The 22,261-nt window shown below is 42.1% G+C and overlaps 1 protein-coding gene and 1 long non-coding RNA gene across 13 annotated transcripts in view; one reads left to right on the forward strand and one right to left on the reverse strand.

The window, feature by feature from the left end:
- Positions 1-22,261, forward strand: part of LOC115197597 (SH3 and multiple ankyrin repeat domains protein 2) — a 174,058-nt gene that overhangs the window by 76,279 nt on the left and 75,518 nt on the right. For all 12 annotated transcript variants that reach the window (XR_003879034.1, XM_029759268.1, XM_029759264.1 and 9 more), the window contains one exon: positions 21,354-21,514. Coding sequence is in view for 11 of the 12 variants with exons in the window: in XM_029759268.1 (XP_029615128.1) it covers positions 21,354-21,514 (161 nt within the window). In the remaining variant the exon portion in view is untranslated. The remainder of the gene's footprint in view (positions 1-21,353; positions 21,515-22,261) is intronic.
- LOC115197600 (uncharacterized) lies at positions 12,109-15,385 on the reverse strand. The gene is made up of 2 exons (XR_003879035.1): positions 15,346-15,385; positions 12,109-12,165 (listed from the first exon to the last, which is right to left on the reverse strand). It is a non-coding gene; the product is annotated as an uncharacterized LOC115197600 (long non-coding RNA).

Here is a 22,261-nt window from a genome sequence, read left to right on the forward strand (position 1 = left end):
CCTTGTTCAGTCCGTGTTCAGCCCGTGTTCAGTCCGTGTTCAGTCCATGTTCAGCCCTTGTTCAGTCCGGGTTCAGCCCGTGTTCAGTCCGTGTTCAGTCCATGTTCAGCCCTTGTTCAGTCCGGGTTCAGCCCTTGTTCAGTCCGGGTTCAGCCCTTGTTCAGTCCGTGTTCAGCCTGTGTTCAGTCCATGTTCAGTCCGTGTTCAGTCCGGGTTCACCCCTTGTTCAGTCCGTGTTCACCCCTTGTTCAGTCCGTGTTCAGCCCTTGTTCAGTCCGTGTTCAGCCCTTGTTCAGTCCATGTTCAGCCCTTGTTCAGTCCGTGTTCACCCCTTGTTCAGTCCGTGTTCAGCCCGTGTTCAGTCCGGGTTCACCCCTTGTTCAGTCCGTGTTCAGCCCTTGTTCAGTCCGTGTTCAGCCCTTGTTCAGTCCGTGTTCAGCCCGTGTTCAGTCCGTGTTCAGCCCGTGTTCAGCCCATGTTCAGCCCGTGTTCAGCCCGTGTTCAGTCCGTGTTCAGCCCTTGTTCAGTCCGTGTTCAGCCCTTGTTCAGTCCGTGTTCAGCCCTTGTTCAGTCCGTGTTCAGCCCGTATAATGAGTTGTTGTGATTGCCTCACATGCCTCCTCTCAGTTGGGTGAGCAGCCTAACTGGCGTATGAATACATTATTACTGGCACCGTTACTGCTTACTGGCTTATGAATACATTATTACTGGCAACGTTACTGCTTACTGGCATATGAATACATTATTACTGGCACCATTACTGCTTACTGGCGTATGGATACATTATCACTGGCACCATTACTGCTTACTGGTGTATGAAATGCATTATTACTGGCATGTGTATTAATAGATTATTACTGGCACATTACTGGCATATGAATACATTATTACTGGCACCATTACTGCTTACTGGCGTATGAAATGCATTATTACTGGCACATTACTGGTGTATTAATAGATTATTACTGGCACATTACTGGCATATGCATACATTATTACTGGTACCGTTACTGCTCACTGGCGTATGAATACATTATTAATGGAACCTTACTGGTGTATGAATACATTATTACTGGCACCGTTACTGCTTATTGGCTTATGAATACATTATTACTGGCACCTTATTGGTGTATGCATACATTATTACTGGCACCGTTACTGCTTATTGGCTTATGAATACATTATTACTGGCACCTTATTGGTCTATGCATACATTATTACTGGCACCGTTACTGCTTACTGGCGTATTAATACATTATTACTGGCACCGATACTGCTTACTGGCATATGAATACATTATTACTGGCACCGTTACTGGCGTATTAATACATTATTACTGGCACCGTTACTGGAGTGCAGCAGTTAAAATGGGACACTGCTATTTCCTCCCTAGTTACAGGAGTGGTTGCTAAGGCCATTACCACAGTATGGTGCATATGTGTTTCAGCTACTAGCTAGCCTACTCCAAGTATATTAGATAATATCCTCTAACTGCAGACCAACAGCTGTAGTGTATTTCATATGTGATGTGATAATTGTTGGTTGCTATTACAGTACTGTTGTCTGCGTGGACAAACACGATTCAACCTTGTTCTCTCTATCAAGGCTGTAAGGGTGTTTAACTGGCGGCAGAGAAGTCAGACGCAGGAGAGAAATAACTGTGTTTCCAACGTAGCAGTTTATTTACAAAAACCCACCGGAAACCCGACATACACCAGTACAGACGTACACATACACTTACAATAAACAATCACCGACAAGGACATGAGGGGAAACAGAGGGTTATATACACAACATGTAATTGATGGGATTGGAACCAGGTGTGATGGAAGACAAGACAAAACCAATGGAAAATGAAAAATGGATCAGCGATGGCTAGAAGGTTGGTGACGTCGACCGCCGAACACCGCCCGAACAAGGAGAGGGAACAACTTCGGCGGAAGTCGTGACAAAGGCCATAGAAAATAAATGCTTATACTGTCTCAGAAATATACTTGATAATAGACCTCCTCTCAAGGTTTACATACATAACTATCAAACAAAGTTTACAAGTATAGGCCATTTAGTCTATAGTTTTTTTGTACCTATTTCCATGAAAGCGGATATATCCTAAAAATAAGAAATTATTTTCCATGACAGTGAGTGTTACATATCCGCTCTGAGGAGGATGATGATGATGATGATGATGATGATGATGGACGCTCATATTTTCTTTACCTCAGCATGGCAGTAGATAAAAAAATTTACTCATTATGACAATACTCATTATGACAATGCTCATTATGACAATACTCAAACACAACCATTGGCTGCTGTGGAGGACCTATTTTCATCCTGTTCTTGTTTCACATAAATACAGTGCCTTGCAAAAGTATTCATCCCCCTTGCCAATTTTACCTATTTTGTTGCATTACAACCTGTAATTTGAATTGATTTTTATTTGGATTTCATGTAATGGACATACACAAAATAGTCCAATTTGGTGAAATTAAGTGAAAAAAAAATAAAAAATCTGAAAATGCATAAGAATAAAAAATGGAAAAGTGGTGCGTGCATATGTATTCACCCCCTTTGTAATGAAGCACCTAAATAAGATCTGGTGCAACCAATTACCTTCAGAAGTTACAGAATTAGTTAAATAAAGTCCACCTGTGTGCAATCTAAGTGTCACATGACCTGTCACATGATCTCAGTATATATACACCTGTTCTGAAAGGCCCCAGAGTCTGCAACACCACTAAGCAAGGTGCACCACCAAGCAAGCAGCACCGTGAAGACCAAGGAGCTCTACAAACAGGTCAGGAACAAAGTTGTGGAGAAGTACAGATCAGGGTTGGGTTCTAAAAAATATCCGTAACTTTGAACATCTCACGGAGCACCAATTAATCCATTATTAAAAAATGGAAAGAATATGGCACCACAAAAAACCTGCCAAGAGAGGGCCGCCCACCAAAACTCACGGACCAGGCAAGGAGGGCATTAATCAGAGAGGCAACAAAGAGACCGAAGATAACCCTGAAGGAGCTGCAAAGTTCCACAGCAGAGACTGGATTATCTGACCACTTTAAGCCGTACACTCCACAGAGCTGGGCTTTACGGAAGAGTGGCCAGAAAAAAAGCCCTTGCTTAAAAAAAAAAATAAGCAAACACGTTTGGTGTTCGCCAAAAGGCATATGGGAGACTCCCCAAACATATGGAAGAAGGTACTCTGGTCAGATGAGTCTAAAATGTAGCTTTTTGGCCATCAAGGGAAACGCTATGTCTGGCACAAACCCAACACCTCGCATCCCCACAGTGAAGCGTGGTGGTGGCAGCATCATGCTGTGGGGATGTTTTTCATCGGCAGGGACTGGGAAACTGGTCAGAATTGAAGGAATGATGGATGGCGCTAAATACAGGGAAAGTCTTGAGGGAAACTTGTTTGTCTTCCAGAGATTTGAGTCTGGGATGGAGTTTCACCTTCCAGCAGGTCAATGACCCTAAGCATACTGCTAAAGCAACACTTGAATGATTTAAGGGGAAACATTTAAATGTCTTGGAATGGCCTCGTCAAAGCCCAGACCTCAATCCAATTGAGAATATGTGGTATGACTTAAAGATTGATGTACACCAGCGGAACCCATCCAACTTGAAGGAGCTGGAGCAGTTTTGCCTTGAAGAATGGGCAAAAATGCCAGTGGCTAGATGTGCCTAGTTTATAGAGACATACCCCAAGAGACTTGCAGCTGTAATTGCTGCAAAAGGTGGCTTTACAAAATATAGAATTTGGGGGGGTGAATATTTATACACGCTCAAGTTTTCTGTTTTTTTTGTGTCTTATTTCTTGTTTGTTTCACAATAAAACATATTTTGCATCTTCAAAGTGGTAGGCATGTTGTGTAAATCAAATGATACAAACCCCCAAAGAATCCATTTTAATTCCAGGTTGTAAGGCTACAAAATAGGAAAAATGCCAAGGGGGGTGAGTACTTTCGCAAGCCACTGTCCCTCAACCCACGACTCCTCTTCCATATTTAAACATGCTTCTGTAATCAATGTCTTTATTTTGGGGTATGAGGGGTTGGTTTTTGCATGGCTGAGTCCCAAGTGATACCCTATTCCATATATAGTGCACTGACCAGTACCCTAGGGGCGATTTGGAGAGTAGGGTGCCATGTCATCTTGTTGGTAAACAACAATGTGCTCTTTGTAGTGTGCAGCTGGTAATGACTATTGCTGGGGTATTTATACCGTCCACATATGTTGGTATGTATTGTTCCTTCCAGTTTGTAAGCATCTCTTATGTGTTACACAGTACCTTCCACAGCACATGTTCACAGTACAATACCCTAGTGTTGCAGCAATGTTAACATCGGGTCCAGGCTTCTATTTTGGAGTATGGTAACGCAAGACCACAGCAATGGCAAATGAATACAATATTACCTAGACCTGTCTGTTGGCCCAATGTAATCCACAGTTGGCACTGTACGAAATACAACCAGTGTCTGAAGGTACAATAACAGCTCATTTGTCATAATCTCATAACTAGGATTTTTTTTTCTCCCATCATTTTAGTTTGCACCACACTGCAAAAGTTTTATGGCCACTGTTTAAGCAGATTCTCCAGCCTCTCAATACTCCAGCCTTACACCAACATACAGTAGCAGTTAGCTGATTTAGGCCTTTCTCAAATGCTTAAGTGCAAGAGGTCCCTGGTATAAAAAAGGTAGAGAAATATTGATCTAGAGGATAAGTTAGTGTGACAGTGGACAGCTTGACTTTTAAACAGGAAGGAGCAGTCTGTCTGTCAGTAAGCCACGTGGCTCTGCCACCCTCACACACAGACACACACAGACACACACAGACACACACACGCACGCACGCACACATACATATACACACGGTTATTAAGTGTGTAGTCATGACTTAAAGGTCAATGGTTTGTTTGACTGCTGCCATATAAAAAAATAGATACACAAAAACATAATGTAACGTAAATTCCAGTATTGTTGGATGAGAACCTATAGTGCTTCACACACAGTGGGAGCTAAAGCAGAGGATATATGCTATGCAAGGTTATGCTAGGTAGTTAGCATGAGGGATGACTTTGACTGTGACTTTGACATAAACTCTAGGGATTTCCATAGTAGGCTACCTAATACCTACCTACAGTTAAACAGAGGAGGCTACGCTATGCTAGCTAGGTACCTACTGTGATGCTACAGTATGCTAGGTAGTTAGCATGAGGGATGCAGATTATGCTATGCTAGGTAGTTAGCATGAGGGAAGCAGAGTATGCTATGCTAGGTAGTTAGCATGAGGGAAGCAGAGTATGCCATGCTAGATAGTTAGCATGAGGGAAGCAGAGTATTCTATGCTAGGTAGTTAGCATTAGGGATGCCTTTGGCTGTGACTTTGACAGAGTCTCTATGGAGGTTTAATGAGGCAGCAGCCACTGAGGGCATGTGGAGCTGCTCTTCTCCTCTCCTCTGGCCCACTTTCTCGCTCTCTGCCGCTGTGCTGGGGCCGCATTTATAAGCGAAAATGTCACACTAAATATCTGCGTGCGCCATTTCTGAAAAGAATGCGTAAGTATAAAAACATTGAAAAATGTTAACCTGTTATAAATCAGACCCATCGTAAAACTGTGCGCGTGTGAACAAGCATTATAACTCCGGCTGCAAAACGCTTATGGTGTAAATGACGCCCTTTATTTGCTGTATAATTTGTAACTTTTGGAATTAGGCCACAGCAGTTTCTCAAAGAAATAGCAACGGCAAATTTGATCAAATGGTTTTGGAGGTGTTTTTTATATTTTACTGTAAGCTATTTGGTAACGGACTGTGACAGTGTCAGCAGAACATTTGAATTCAACATTGTCTTGTATTGACTTTTCACCCAACCTAAATATGCTAGACTGCCCGCGAATTCAATTGTCAAGGCTACTGAAAATATGAAATTACAGTAGGCTATCTACAGTAGTTGCATGCATAATTCAATGTAAAAGCTCAACTGTCTGTGCACCTGTTATTAAATGAGACTGTATGCTATGTTATAAACCACGCTGCCTATGGGATTCATAGGTTAGCCTACACACTAAAAACAAAGGGTTCTAAATAGTGCCAATTGAGGGTTATTTGGCTAGCAGATCCCTTTTTGGATCTATTTTAACCTTTTTTTCGAGGTTCTATAAAGAACCATTCTCATAAGTTTCTAAATGTAACCTATATGATGCTATAAAACCCTTTAAGGTTCTATAAAGAGGCATTAAAAAAAAGTTATAGCACCAAAAATGGGTTCCGCTATTGTTTATAACCCTATATAGAACCCTTTATGGCTCTTTGTAGAACCTTTATGGAGATGTAACGGCCATCGTCAGAGAAAGACCAAGGTGCAGCAGAGGATGTGTTCATCTTGAATGAATTTTAATACAAAAAGAGAACACTTGACAAAATAAACAAAATGACAGCCGACAGTTCTGTCAGGTACTAACAACGAAACGGAAGCACTAAACAGAAACAATCACCCACAAAAAAGCAAAGGAAAAACAGGCTACTTATGTGTGACTCCCAATCAGCAACAACAAACTACAGCTGTGCCTGATTGGAAGCCACACGGCCAAAATCAACGAAACAAACCAACCTAGAAAAAAGAACATAGAACGCCCACCCAATGTAACACCCTGGCCTAACCAAAATAACAAACAAAAAAACCCTTTCTATGGCCAGGGCGTTACAGGAGAATGGTTCTGTAAATAACCTCTCATTCTCAAAGGTTCTTTGTAGATTCTTTTGAAGAACCATACATGTTTTTTATATTGGTTAGCCATATTATATTGTTAAAATTCCATAGGTTTTATTATTGTGTTTATTAACTATCAGGAATCAAGGTAAGACCCAAATGCGGACTGAGTGAAGTAACAATGTTTATTGTAGCACAGGGGCGGGCAAATGACAGGTCAAGGGAGGCAGGAGTTGATAGTCCAGAGTAAAGGCCAAGGTACAGGACGACAGGCAAACTCAGGGACAGGCAGAGTGGTCAGGTGGGTGGGTACAGGGTTAGGACAGGCAAGGGTCAAAAACCAGGAGGATGTGAAAAAGCGAGACTGGGGAAAAAACAGTAGCTGAGACAAAATGCTGGTAGGCTTGAACAAACAAGACGAACTGGCACAGACAGAAAGTAAAAACAGGTATAAATACCCAGAGTATAAGTGGGGAAGATGGGCAACACCTGGAGGGGGTGGAGACAAGGTGAAACAGATCAAGGCGTGACATTAACTAGTTGAATCAGGTGTGCTAGCTCCGGAACAGCTGAGGGTCCCTGAAGAGAGAATTGAGAACCACTTTTCAATTGACACAAGGTCATACATCTTTCACAAGACACCGTCACTAGCCATAGTAATATACAGTATAACATGTACTGTAATGGCATAACACAACAGATTAGATAAACTGGAATGACACTCACGGTTGCATAAAATGAGCTGTGAGCAAACCACACCCCAAAACATTCTAATGAGCGGCCACTCCTACAGTTTAATTATCACTAAAAGAGTAAATAACCCTTTTGTGAACTCCAACGAAGGGCTCAAAGGGTTCTTTGAGTCATTATGGTTCCGTATTTAACCATCACCCTTCCCAAACAATCCTTGGGGAACCCTCTTTTTTTGTGTGTACAGCAAAAATGTAAATGCATAGCCTATCTATTTGCTAGGGTACTAGTCCCAATTAAATGAGAGATGGTCATTTATTGTATGACTACTTCAGGGATGCATCACAGAATGAAAAGGTGAGAAGCTTATTCTGCAATGGTAATGAAAGTTAAATAGAAAATAGATTGTCTAATTAATTTAGATTCCAATAACAAAATACATCGATTTTTGCTTTTCTCACTAACGGCAAATGGCGGTTAGTTATGTTTTCCTTTATAATTATTTTATTTTTATGAATAAGCGCGTCGTCATATCATCCATTTGCACAACGTACTTACTTGCCTGCTTGCAATGTATTTCAGAAGAACAGAATATGTGTAACAAGCCTCTTGCAAAGGCACAGCACAAACACAAAGGGTAACCGCACGAAATGTAGCATCCACCCACAGGGATAGGAACTCAATTCACACAGAGGAGAAACCTCGACTCCGAATATACTAGCGAACACAAATGTCCGCGGTAAAACACATACCGCACAAAAACTAAAAAAAAATCCCGTGGTGCAGGCACGCACCCCTACCGTACTAATTAGTAACAATCCCGCACACAGCCTAACCTGCAGCGGGGAAATATAAACCCACCGAATCAGATACAACAAGACACAGGTGTGACAAACCAGACAGTGCTAAATGAAAAAGGAAAATGGGATCGGTGGCAGCTAGTAGGCCGGCGACGACGACCACCGAGCACCGCCCGAACAGGGAGAGGAGCAACCTTCGGTGGAAGTCGTGACAATATGAGTTGGCCTACTGTATGTTAGTTATCTGGCCATGCTCTATGCCAGGTATTCCCAAACTGGGGTATGTGCAAGGCCGTCGGGGGTACACCAAATAAAAATGTGATTCACATTTAAAAAAGAAAATTCAAATTGTATTTATTTTTATTCACATTTTCCAACAGTCCAACATTTATATTTTCCAACTGGGCTATACATTTGGGTGAGGTTTTTTTCTCGCCTGACTTGCCTCGTTTCACTGCCAAAAATAAAATTAAACCATTCAGTGTTCAGCGAAATAACACAATGTCAAATAGAGGTAGCCTAGTCAAATAATTAACATCCAATCATGTTAACCGTTACTCTCTCGCGGGAATTCCACTAACGGTCCGTATGCAGCCAAACGTAGCTGCTGCTCATTCTGTTTGCTCGAAAATTGATAAATGGTCAAAAAAAAGTAAGGCCCATGGAGACACATATCAGCTCTACTGGTAGTTCTGCTACTACCAGCAGTACTACACCTGCACCTGTCAACGACACAAGTTATTATGCTTCCACGAGCACATCCAATGCTAGCATCAGTAATTGTACATTTGTTATTAGCCCAGCTAGTATGGACACTGACAGTTGTGAATCTGATGCAGCCGAAGAGCTACTGCCCCCTTACCCAGCAAAGCACCGAACAACAGACAGGGATGTTGGACCATCGAAGAGACGCAAATATGATGAGAACTACATTGATTTGGGGTTCACTTATATTGGGAGTAGTGCCTTTCCTCAGCCACAGTGTTATATGTGCAAAAGTACAATCTCACAACTCGATGAAACCTTGCACAGACATTTAGAAACAAAAGATGGCAATTTGAAAAATAAGCCACAGGAATTTTTGGAGTGAGAATTAAGATTACTTTTGAGTAGTAAGACATGTATAAAAGCAACAGATACCATTAATAAGAAGGGGCTAGAATCGTCTTATATGGTGAGCTAGGACAGGCAAGCCCCAAACTATTGTGGAGGACTTAATTCTTCCTGCTGCCACGGATATGGCTGGGACAATGCTTGCGGAAAAGGCCCAAAAAAAACAATACAGACAATTTCTTCATCAAACAACACTGTTTCACGAAGCATCGGTGACATGGCAGGAGATGTTTTGAAACAATTACTGCTTCGCAATCAAGCCAGTGAATTCTATGCGTTACAGCTGGATGAGTCAACAGACGTGGCGGGCCTGGCACAGCTCCTGGTATATGTCCGTTACGTTAATGGGGGGTCAACTAAGGAAAACATCCTCTTCTGCAAACCACTGGAAACCAGGACAACATGAGAGGATATTTTTTAAGTACTGGACAGCTTTGTGACATCAAATGGACTTTGGTGGTCAAGATGTGTTGGTCTCTGAACTGATGGCGCAAAAGCTTGGACAGGGAGACATAGTGGAGTGGTAACGCTCGTGCAAGCAGTACCTACATGAGAGTGGATTCTCGGCTCTCATTAGCATGAAAACTAAACACAGGCACAGACTGTGTGTGGAAAATGATTTAAGACTGAGACTCTCTCCAATACAACCCAACACCGCAGAGTTATGTGCATCCTTTCAAGCACACCCTTCTCATTAACCTGTGGTGAGTTATTCACATTTTCTATGAACAAATAAGGTTTTATATGTAAGGTGGCTAAGTAAATAGCAAAATTATTGATTATTATTATTTTATTATTTGTGCCCTGGTCCTGTATTTGTGCCCTGGTCCTCTTTGTTACTTCCCACGAGCCAGGTTGTGACAAACACACCCTCATTCTTATGTTTAATAAATGTATCGTATAGTGTGTGTGGCAGGCTTACAATGATGACAAAAGACAACATTTGGGAGTGCGCTGACCCTGGTGGTAGAGGGGGTACAGCTGGAGGCTGAATGTTTGAAGGGGTACGCTGACCCTGGTGGTAGAGGGGGTACAGCTGGAGGTTGAATGTTTGAAGGGGTACGCTGACCCTGGTGGTAGAGGGGGTACAGCTGGAGTTTGAATGTTTGAAGGGGTACGCTGACCCTGGTGGTAGAGGGGGTACAGCTGGAGGTTGAATGTTTGAAGGGGTACGGGACTATAACAAGTTTGGGAACCACTGCTCTATGCCATAGGCTGTAGGCCTGTTCATTTAACTGACACGATATTCTTGTAAGTCCTGTGCCATTATTTTATATGATTTTATAGTAAGAAGAATATAATTAAACTTAGTTGAATAAAATAGAAATGATATTCTTCCCATTATGGAGCGAGTGTGCATGTGACGTGGCTATGTTGAGCGTAAAAGTTATCATTTGAAACAGGTCCAATATGCTAGATTTAGAGTTATTTGGCAACTTTAGTTGTGAATAATATGAACCTTAAAATGTCTTACAAATCAAAACATATATGGGCTGCATGATGTGACTATAGGCTATTGATGATTTGAGAAAGTTGCGAAAAAAGCTTGGCTCTGTTCCTTGCCCCAGGCTGCACAGATGTTCTCTCATCAAGTGATCATATTTTCACACATCAGATATTCTCAATTGAATCTTGTCTTTTGATTTAGACTGGCCCATTATCAAATGGGCAGGAACAGGAACAGGGGCATCTGTCTGCACTCGAATAGTGAATGGAGGCCGCGCGCCTTCCTGCGGGTCCGTTTTGTAGGCTACTTCGGTTTTTATAGTGGAGCATGTGTTTTTATAGTGGAGCATGTGTTTTTATATCAGAGCATGTGTTTTTATATCAGAGCGTGTGTTTTTATATCAGAGCATGTGTTTTTATAGTGGAGCATGTGTTTTTATATCAGAGCGTGTGTTTTTATATCAGAGCATGTGTTTTTATATCAGAGCGTGTGTTTTTATATCAGAGCATGTGTTTTTATAGTGGAGCATGTGTTTTTATATCAGAGCGTGTGTTTTTATAGTGCAGCATGTGTTTTTATAGTGGAGCATGTGTTTTTATAGTAGAGCATGTGTTTTTATATCAGAGCGTGTGTTTTTATATCAGAGCATGTGTTTTTATAGTGGAGCATGTGTTTTTATATCAGAGCATGTGTTTTTATAGTGGAGCATGTGTTTTTATAGTGGAGCATGTGTTTTTATAGTGGAGCATGTGTTTTTATATCAGAGCGTGTGTTTTTATAGTGGAGCATGTGTTTTTATATCAGAGCGTGTGTTTTTATAGTGGAGCATGTGTTTTTATATCAGAGCGTGTGTTTTTATATCAGAGCATGTGTTTTTATATCAGAGCATGTGTTTTTATATCAGAGCATGTGTTTTTATAGTGGAGCATGTGTTTTTATATCAGAGCGTGTGTTTTTATAGTGGAGCATGTGTTTTTATATCAGAGCGTGTGTTTTTATATCAGAGCATGTGTTTTTATAGTGGAGCATGTGTTTTTATATCAGAGCATGTGTTTTTATATCAGAGCATGTGTTTTTATATCAGAGCGTGTGTTTTTATAGTGGAGCATGTGTTTTTATATCAGAGCGTGTGTTTTTATATCAGAGCATGTGTTTTTATATCAGAGCATGTGTTTTTATATCAGAGCATGTGTTTTTATAGTGGACCATGTGTTTTTATATCAGAGCATGTGTTTTTATATCAGAACGTGTGTTTTTATAGTGGAGCATGTAACGGCTGTCGTTGGGTAGAGAGGACCAAGGTGCAGCGGGTTGCGTGCTCATCATATTAATTTATTAAATAAATGTGAACACGGGAAAAACAATAAACAAAAGAACGACAGAAGACAGTTTAACCTCTATGTGTAATCCCGTGGCGCGATATTCAAATACCTTAGAAATGCTATTACTTCATTTCTCAAACATATTACTATTTTACACCATTTTAAAGACAAGACTCTCGTTAATCTAACCACACTGTCCGATTTCAAAAAGGCTTTACAACAAAAGCAAAACATTAGATTATGTCAGCAGAGTACCCAGCCAGAAATAATCAGACACCCATTTTTCAAGCTAGCATATAATGTCACATAAACCCGAACCACAGCTAAATGCAGCACTGACCTTTGATGATTTTCATCAGATGACAATCCTAGGACATTATGTTATACAATACATGCATGTTTTGTTCAATCAAGTTCATATTTATATCAAAAACCAGCTTTTTACATTAGCATGTGACTAGCATTCCCACCGAACACTTCCGGTGAATTTACTAAATTACTCACGATAAACGTTCACAAAAAACATAACAATTATTTTAAGAATTATAGATACAGAACTCCTTTATGCACTCGCTATGTCCGATTTTAAAATAGCTTTTCGGTGAAAGCACATTTTGCAATATTCTGAGTAGATAGCCCAGCCATCACGGCTAGCTAATTTGACACCCACCAAGTGTGGTACTCACCAAACTCCGATTTACTATTAGAAAAGTTTGATTACCTTTGCTGTCTTCGTCAGAATGCACTCCCAGGACTTCTACTTCAATAATAAATGTTGGTTTGGTTCAAAATAATCCATAGTTATATCCAAATAGCGGCGTTTTGTCCGTGCGTTCAAGACACTATCCGATGGGTAAAGAAGGGTGACGCGCCCGGCGCGTTTCGTGAAAAATTTCAAAATATTCCATTACCGTACTTCGAAGCATGTCAACCGCTGTTTAAAATCAATTTTTATGCTATTTTTCTCGTAAAAAAGTGTTAATATTCCGACCGGGAGTGGTTGTTTTCGTTCAAAGAGAGAGAAAGTAAACATGGTGTCGGCTCGGGCACGCGCCTCCAGTCTCATTGTTCTCAGATCGACCACTTACAAAATGCGCTAATGTTTTTCAGCCAGGGCCTGCAAAGCCACCATTCAGCTTTCTGGTGCCTTCTGAGAGCCTATGGGAGCGTTAGAAAATGTCACGACATGCCAGAGATCCCCTGTTTTGGTTAGAGATGATCAAGAAGGCCATGAAATGGTCAGAGAGAGCGCTTCCTGTTTGGAATCTTCTCAGGTTTTGGCCTGCCAAATGAGTTCTGTTATACTCACAGACACCATTCAAACAGTTTTAGAAACTTTAGAGTGTTTTCTATCCAAATCAAACAATTATATGCATATTCTAGTTAGTGGGCAGGAGTAGTAACCAGATTAAATCGGGTACGTTTTTTATCCGGCCGTGCAAATACTGCCCCCTAACCCCAAAAGGTTAACAGGCTATACTTACTACAGCAGTGCTAAAGACAACTACCCACAATTAACAAACAAAACACATCCCTATATATAGGACTCTCAATCAAAGGCAACTACAAACACCTGCCTTCAATTGAGAGTCCAACACCAATTACCTAATATAGAAAATACTAAACTAGAAAGAACAAAGAAATACAAAAACATAGAACATAACCCAAAACAATAAATCAAACACCCTTCTAAACAAACCACCACCCCGAACCACATAAAACAAATACCCTCTGCCACATCCTGACCAAACTACAATAACAAATAACCCCTATACTGGTCAGGACATGACAGTACCCCCCCCCCCTAAAGGTGCAGACCCCGGATGCACCTAAAAAAAATACAAAAATAAATAAACCCCTAACTAAAGGGAGGGAAGGGAGGGTGGCTGCCGTCAACAACGGCACCTGTGCTACACCCCCCTCTCCAACCCACCTATACTGGAGGTGGCTCAGGTGCGGGACGTGGACCCCGCTCCACCCTTGGCATAGCCCACTTAGGTGGCTCCCCTGGCTGCGCCCGGCTGGCGGGCGGCTCTGGCGGCTCCGGACTGGTGGCGGGCGGCTCCGGACTGGTGGCGGGCGGCTCTGGCGGCTCCGGACTGGTGGCGGGCGGCTCTGGCGGCTCCTGACTGGTGGCAGACTCACTCGGTTCCGGACAGTGGGCCGTCTCCCCTGGTTCCGGACAGTGGGCCGTCTCCCCTGGTTCCGGACAGTGGGCCGTCTCCCCTGGTTCTGGACACTCTGGACGAGGCACTGTTGCCGGACACTCTGGACGAGGCACTGTTGCCGATACTCTGGACGAGGCACTGTTGCCGGACACTCTGGACGAGGCACTGTTGCCGGATACTCTGGACGAGGCACTGTTGCCGGATACTCTGGACGAGGCACTGTTGCCGGATACTCTGACGAGGCACTGTTGCCGGATACTCGGGCCTGGTCTGACGCACTGGAAGCCTGATGCGTGGGGCTGGTAGTGGAGGTACCAGCCTGGGGACACGCACCTCAGGGCTAGTGCGAGGAGCGGGAACAGGCTGAGTTGGACTGGGCTGACTCACTGGAAGCTTGATGCGTGGTGCTGGTACTGGACGTGCCAGCCTGGAAACACGCACGTCAAGGCTAGTGCGTGCAGCGGGAAACACTGGACCGTAGAGGCGCACTGGCGGTCTCGAGCGCAGGACTGGCATCACCCCTACTGGCTGGATGCCCACTTTCCCCTGGCACATGCAGGGCGCTGGTACTGCGCATACCGGCCTGGAAATACCCGGCCTCGTCACAGCACCCATCACCCCAAAGCACGGGACCTGTCCAGTCAATGGACGTTTGGAAAAAACACAGGGTTTTGGCTTGGGACTCACCCTTGGCCCAGCCAAACTACCCGTGTGCCCCCCCAAAAAAATTATTGGGGTTGCCTCTCGTGCTTCTCCCTCAGCGCGTACATAGCCTCGTACCGACGCCTCTCTGCCTTAGCTTCCTCTATTTCCTCCCTTGGGCGACGGTATTCCCCAGCCTGGTGCCAAGGTCCAGCCCCGTCCAGAATCTCCTCCCAGGTCCATTTCTTCCGCCAGTCCATATCGAATTCCCATTGCTCCTTACTCCGCTGCTTGGTCCTTTTGTGGTGGGTAGTTCTGTAACGGCTGTCGTTGGGTAGAGAGGACCAAGGCGCAGCGGGTGGCGTGCTCATCATATAAATGTATTAAATAAATGTGAACACGGGAAAAACAATAAACAAAAGAACGACAGATGACAGTTTCACAGGCTATACTTACTACAGCAGTGCTAAAGACAACTACCCACCATTAACAAACAAAACACATCCCTATATATGGGACTCTCAATCAAAGGCAACTACAAACACCTGCCTTCAATTGAGAGTCCAACACCAATTACCTAATATAGAAAATACTAAACTAGAAAGAACAAAGAAATACAAAAACATAGAACATAACCCAAAACAATAAATCAAACACCCTTCTAAACAAACCACCACCCCGAACCACATAAAACAAATACCCTCTGCCACATCCTGACCAAACTACAATAACAAATAACCCCTATACTGGTCAGGACGTGACAGAGCATGTGTTTTTATATCAGAGCATGTGTTTTTATATCAGAGCATGTGTTTTTATAGTGGAGCATGTGTTTTTATAGTGGAGCATGTGTTTTTATAGTGGAGCATGTGTTTTTATATCAGAACGTGTGTTTTTATAGCGGAGCATGTGTTTTTATATCAGAGCATGTGTTTTTATAATGGAGCATGTGTTTTTATATCAGAGCGTGTGTTTTTATATCAGAGCGTGTGTTTTTATATCAGAGCATGTGTTTTTATAATGGAGCATGTGTTTTTATATCAGAGCGTGTGTTTTTATAGTGGAGCATGTGTTTTTATAGTGGAGCATGTGTTTTTATATCAGAGCGTGTGTTTTTATAGTGGAGCATGTGTTTTTATATCAGAGCATGTGTTTTTATATCAGAGCGTGTGTTTTTATAGTGGAGCATGTGTTTTTATAGTGGAGCATGTGTTTTTATAGTGGAGCATGTGTTTTTATATCAGAGCGTGTGTTTTTATATCAGAGCATGTGTTTTTATAGTGGAGCATGTGTTTTTATAGTGGAGCATGTGTTTTTATATAAGAGCGTGTGTTTTTATATCAGAGCATGTGTTTTTATATCAGAGCATGTGTTTTTATAGTGGAGCATGTGTTTTTATATCAGAGCATGTGTTTTTATATCAGAACGTGTGTTTTTATAGCGGAGCATGTGTTTTTATATCAGAGCATGTGTTTTTATAGTGGAGCATGTGTTTTTATATCAGAGCATGTGTTTTTATATCAGAACGTGTGTTTTTATAGCGGAGCATGTGTTTTTATATCAGAGCGTGTGTTTTTATAGTGGAGCATGTGTTTTTATAGTGGAGCATGTGTTTTTATATCAGAGCGTGTGTTTTTATAGTGGAGCATGTGTTTTTATAGTGGAGCATGTGTTTTTATAGTGGAGCATGTGTTTTTATAGTGGAGCATGTGTTTTTATATCAGAGCATGTGTTTTTATATCAGAGCATGTGTTTTTATATCAGAGCATGTGTTTTTATATCAGAGCGTGTGTTTTTATAGTGGAGCATGTGTTTTTATATCAGAGCATGTGTTTTTATATCAGAGCATGTGTTTTTATATCAGAGCATGTGTTTTTATAGTGGAGCATGTGTTTTTATAGTGGAGCATGTGTTTTTATATAAGAGCGTGTGTTTTTATATCAGAGCATGTGTTTTTATAGTGGAGCATGTGTTTTTATAGTGGAGCATGTGTTTTTATATCAGAGCGTGTGTTTTTATAGTGGAGCATGTGTTTTTATATCAGAGCATGTGTTTTTATATCAGAGCATGTGTTTTTATATCAGAGCATGTGTTTTTATATCAGAGCATGTGTTTTTATATCAGAGCATGTGTTTTTATATCAGAGCATGTGTTTTTATATCAGAGCGTGTGTTTTTATATCAGAGCATGTGTTTTTATAGTGGAGCATGTGTTTTTATATCAGAGTGTCACGTCCTGACCAGCAGAGGGAGTAGTTGTTTAGTATTTGGTCAGGACGTGGCAGAAGTTGTGTGTTGTATGTAGTTTGTAGTTGTTCTGTTTATGTGTTAGTCTGTGTGACTCCCGATCAGGAACAGCTGGATATCGTTGTTCCTGATTGGGAGTCATATGTTAGGTGTGTGTTTTTCTCTTGGGGTTGTGGGTTGTTTATTTCGCACTGCTGTAAGTATTTGTATAGCCTGTGAAACTGTCACTGTCATTTCGTGTTTATTGTTTTCCGTGTACATCATAGTTAATAAAAATGATGTTGAGCACGCAATCCGCTGCGTATTGGTCCACATTTTCTGACAGTGATTTTGAGATATCTTCAGACGAAGGAGAAGATTATGACACAGAGCGTGTGTTTTTATATCAGAGCGTGTGTTTTTATAGTGGAGCATGTGTTTTTATAGTGGAGCATGTGTTTTTATAGTGGAGCATGTGTTTTTATATCAGAGCGTGTGTTTTTATAGTGGAGCATGTGTTTTTATATCAGAGCATGTGTTTTTATATCAGAGCGTGTGTTTTTATAGTGGAGCATGTGTTTTTATATCAGAGCGTGTGTTTTTATATCAGAACATGTGTTTTTATATCAGAGCATGTGTTTTTATATCAGAGCATGTGTTTTTATAGTGGAGCATGTGTTTTTATAGCGGAGCATGGGAAAAATATAACACTTATTTCACTACACCCATCAACCACTGTTTGTGGAGCATACACTCGCTGCCCGACAGATGATAGTCCGCCCAGACTCTGTATGCCATGGGCTCTCCGACCTTGGTCCTGCACCTACCCAGTAGTTAATTTGGGAAACCAACTGAAATCTGTTCGGTAACATCGAAACTAACATGTTTTCACAACAAAACATATTTCCCTCAACTGTTGACAGCCAGTGCGTATGATAAATGAATAAAGGAGAGAGAGGAGGAGATGGAAACGCTTGGTGGTCAGATATTATGTAAATTATAGCTAAAGGTAATGTGTCACCCAATGAATTATGAAAATATAAAACATTTATTAGGCTATTCAAAATCAAATACAAATTCACATATTGTAGGCTAACTGTAAGACGCCCTGCACAATCAATGAACCAACAGCATCGCCTAGGGCTATACGTTCTCTCCCAGACTCATGGATGCACGTTTGGGAGCGTAGCATAAGGTAACCTGTCCATCCAGTATGCACAATAATACAATCCACACTCAAAGGCTAGAACATGTATGTACCAACAAAAAAATATATAATTTAAATGTTTTTCTGCCATGCACTATAGGCTATGTATTGTATGAAGGACCAATCATAATTGTTATTCAGGTTGTTTTTTTATGTGTATGCATGTTTTGAATGAATCATCACCTTAGAAAGCATTGTCCATTTTGTTGTGTTAGACTTTGAAACAACATCCACAACAACCATGTTTTACACTGTTTCAACCTGCTGTTGAACTGTTTTAATGATCAGTGTTTGATGTGATTTTCAATTTAATTTGCATTGATGTCCAAGTGGTTAGAGGAACAAGAGTCCTGAGTACCAGACCATTAAGACCTGGTGGAGGGACCATAGAGCCCTGAGTACCAGGCCATCAGGACCTGATGGAGGGAACATAGAGCCCTGAGTACCAGGCCATTCAAACTTGATGGAGGGACCATAGAGCCCTGACTACCAGGCCATCAGGACCTGATGGAGGGACCATAGAGCCCTGAATACCAGGCCATTAGAACTTGATGGAGGGACTATAGAGCCCTGAGTACCAGGCCATCAGGACCTGACGGCAGGACCATAGAGCCCTGAGTACCAGGCCATCAGGACCTGACGGCAGGACCATAGAGCCCTGAGTACCAGGCCATCAGGACCTGACAGCAGGACCATAGAGCCCTGAGTACCAGGCTATCAGGACCTGATGGTATTGCCCAATTTGCTAACTATACCCTGATGAAGACAGCTTGTCTGTCAAAACATTGAACATAACAGTGTGTGGCTTTTCTTTATTTTTTTTAAGTGTTCCACTCCGCTAGCCAGCGCCTCGCCTAAATAGGTGTGCGTTTCTTTCGCCTTTTGCAAATTGGGCACTACCAAAGCATGTGCATAAAAGGAGATTACCGTGACTCAACAGTCACGTGGAATTTCACTTGCTGCCATGACCTAGTCACAGTCACACTGTGGACCTGGGCTGGGGGAGGAGGCTCGGCGCTCATCCCTGGGCCGATCACAGGAAGTGAACTCACCAGGTTGTCACTGCGCTGCTGCTGCCTTGGTTGTGTGAGAGATGTGTACAGTACACCATCGCCACCATCTCTGAGTACACCATGTCATCTGTGGAGCTTCAAAATGTGTTATTGTCAGTATAAACCTTGTTCTATTACACTGTGTCCCTCAGAGTGACATTGAAGGAATTTCAAGTCTAAACACTCTAAGTCCACACATTATGCTTCTGTGAAAAATAGTCTTTCTGTTACGAATCCCTTTGGCCCTGCAGTCTAGGGAGGATGGAAACGAGACCCGTAACATATCTCATGCAAATTATAACAGTGAAAAGGAACAGTGAGAACAAAAACCACAGACAACTTAAATCTACCGTCAAACTCTCAGGGTTTATTTTTAAACACAAGGTAAAGGGGGGCGGGAAAAGGGGCTGAGCTGGACCCAAGGAAAGAAACAATAATCCAAAAACACCCCTAAACTAGACTAGCCTACTTCAATACAGCTAAGTAACTAACCAAAAATACAGTGGGTGGTCCGCCCAGTTCTAACTAGTGTATTTAGACACTGTTTTCCTAAGTGTATTGTATGCCCATGGACGACTGGTCTTGGTACCCCCTTTTCCCACCATCAAACAAACAGTCAACACTTTAACAAAACAACACTCATAGGTACCAGACAAATGTGACATGTAGGAGAAAAAACAAAAGAGAGATCTCCAAAGAGAGAGCGAGAGAGATTGAATGACAGAGAGATTGAGCTTCTGACTGGGTTTTTAAACCAAGGGAAAGGGGCTGTGATTGGTTAATGGAAACAGGAGGAGGTGTGTCTTCAGATTGATGACTGATTGGGGAATGATGATTGCCACCTGTGAGGGGAGAAGGAGAGAAAAGAAATATACACACAGGATACACACTACGGATACCTGTATCTGTAACACTTGCTTTGCAGGGCTCTTGTGCAAAATAGACAAGATAATCGTAAATTGGGGCCCTTAACTTCTCATTGTAGTGCAGAAGCCATTCTAATGATTCCATCTACACCCTCTTCCCCTGTATCATGTCTCTCTATAAATCAGAGAGAGGTAAAGAGCTGTGTAGATAATTAGTTTCCCTGTTGTTCTCGTTGTGTTGTAGAACAGATAATGTGTGTAGAGAGTAGGTCTGGACCACAGCCAGGGCTGGCAATAAAGCCCCTGTGGAGGGACACGTGTAGCTACTTCACACAACCATTGGACAGAGAGAGTTCACTGCTTTAATTAGCTAGAAGGAGCATGTGTGTTGTACCAACAGAGGAGAGATTTGTCACTGCCTCAGGCTTCACTATAAAGGATTGTACCCTTATACCAGTGGACCCTCATAGTAATTGAACTGTCCAAGCACTTTCCAATAACGTGATAAGTTGTGCTGGTGTTCTGGATTTAGAAACATTTATGCAGTATTGGTAAATGTTTTTTAGTAAATATGTATTTGTTCCTGTGTCCCAATTGCTACATATTTCACTTATCCATGCTATTGGATGTCAGACTTTTGAGTGTGAAATGGAACATAGAAACATTGTTTTGAAGATCAGCACAGGGTTGATCATACTCATTATTATGGATGTGTCCAGTTCCAGATATGACCTCATATTGTAGACCGGCAGTTTTACAGCAGTCCAGCAGAGGGGGCCATTGGCGCATGCCTCTGCTACTGTGGTGTGTTGCTCACTGAGTACAGTACATACCCATATCATAACCATACCATCTAGATGTTATCTGAAAAGATGTTTGTTCCATATCTCTTCCCTGTTTGTCCTGCATATCCCCTCTAAACACACAGTACAATGTTTCAGGGAGTCACATGCTGCAAAAGTGTGCCTTATGCCAAAAGACTGCTCCTTTTAATGGACCAGAGTAGGGGACCACAGGAAGTCATCAGTCTATTTTTGTGACTATAGACTAACCTTCATCTTACACCACTCTCTGTTCCTCTCCTCTCCTCTGTCCCTCCAGCCCACACAGGGGTCGGGAAGAGTTCACTGGTGGCACAGACCGCCAGGGGCCCCATTGTAAGCTGTACAGTGCTGTGGCAGGGAAGCACTTTGTGGTGACTAAGTCCTACCAGCCACAGGCCGAAGGGGAGATCACCCTGTACCAGAACGACAGGGTCAAAGGTGAACATCCCGCCCACTGCTCTTTGTTTTTTTCCAGAGGGAAGTAGTGCTTGAATTGGGTCACATGTTCTACTGCTTAAGTACTCGCCCCTCTATATTTGCTCTGAAATATGAACATCGTTACTCATTGCGTATTTATTCCTGTTCCATGTTATTATCTTTCTATTCTTTTTCTCTCTGCATTGTTGGGAAGGGCCCGTAAGTAAGCATTTCACTGTTAGTCTACACCTGCCAGCGTAAGGCCCCAAAAATTGTCAAAGACTCCAGTCACCCAAGTCATAGACTGTTTTCTCTGCTAACGCACAGCAAGCGGTACCGGAGCGCCAAGTCTAGGTCCAAAAGGCTCCTTAACAGCTTCTATCCCCAAGACATAAGACTGCTGAACAATTAATCAAATGGCCACCCGGAGTATATTTATATTTATATTTTTACACTGCTGCTACTCTCTGTTTCTTATCTATGCATAATAACTTTACCCCTACCTACATGTACAAATTACCTTGACTATATTGTACCCCCGCAAATTGACTCGGAACCCCCTTTAAATAGCCTCGTTATTATTATTTTATTGTGTTACTTTTATTTTATTTTTTACTTTAGTTTATTTAGTAAATCATTTTCTGAACTCTATTTCTTGAACTGCATTGTTGGTTAAGGGCTCGTAAGTAAGCATTTCACGGTATGGTTGTATTCGGCACATGTGACAAATACAATTTGATTTGATTTGGTTATTTATGAAGCAAGTAA

Source organism: Salmo trutta, chromosome 7 (assembly GCF_901001165.1).
Source record: "Salmo trutta chromosome 7, fSalTru1.1, whole genome shotgun sequence".
Classification (NCBI taxonomy): Eukaryota; Metazoa; Chordata; class Actinopteri; order Salmoniformes; family Salmonidae; genus Salmo; species Salmo trutta.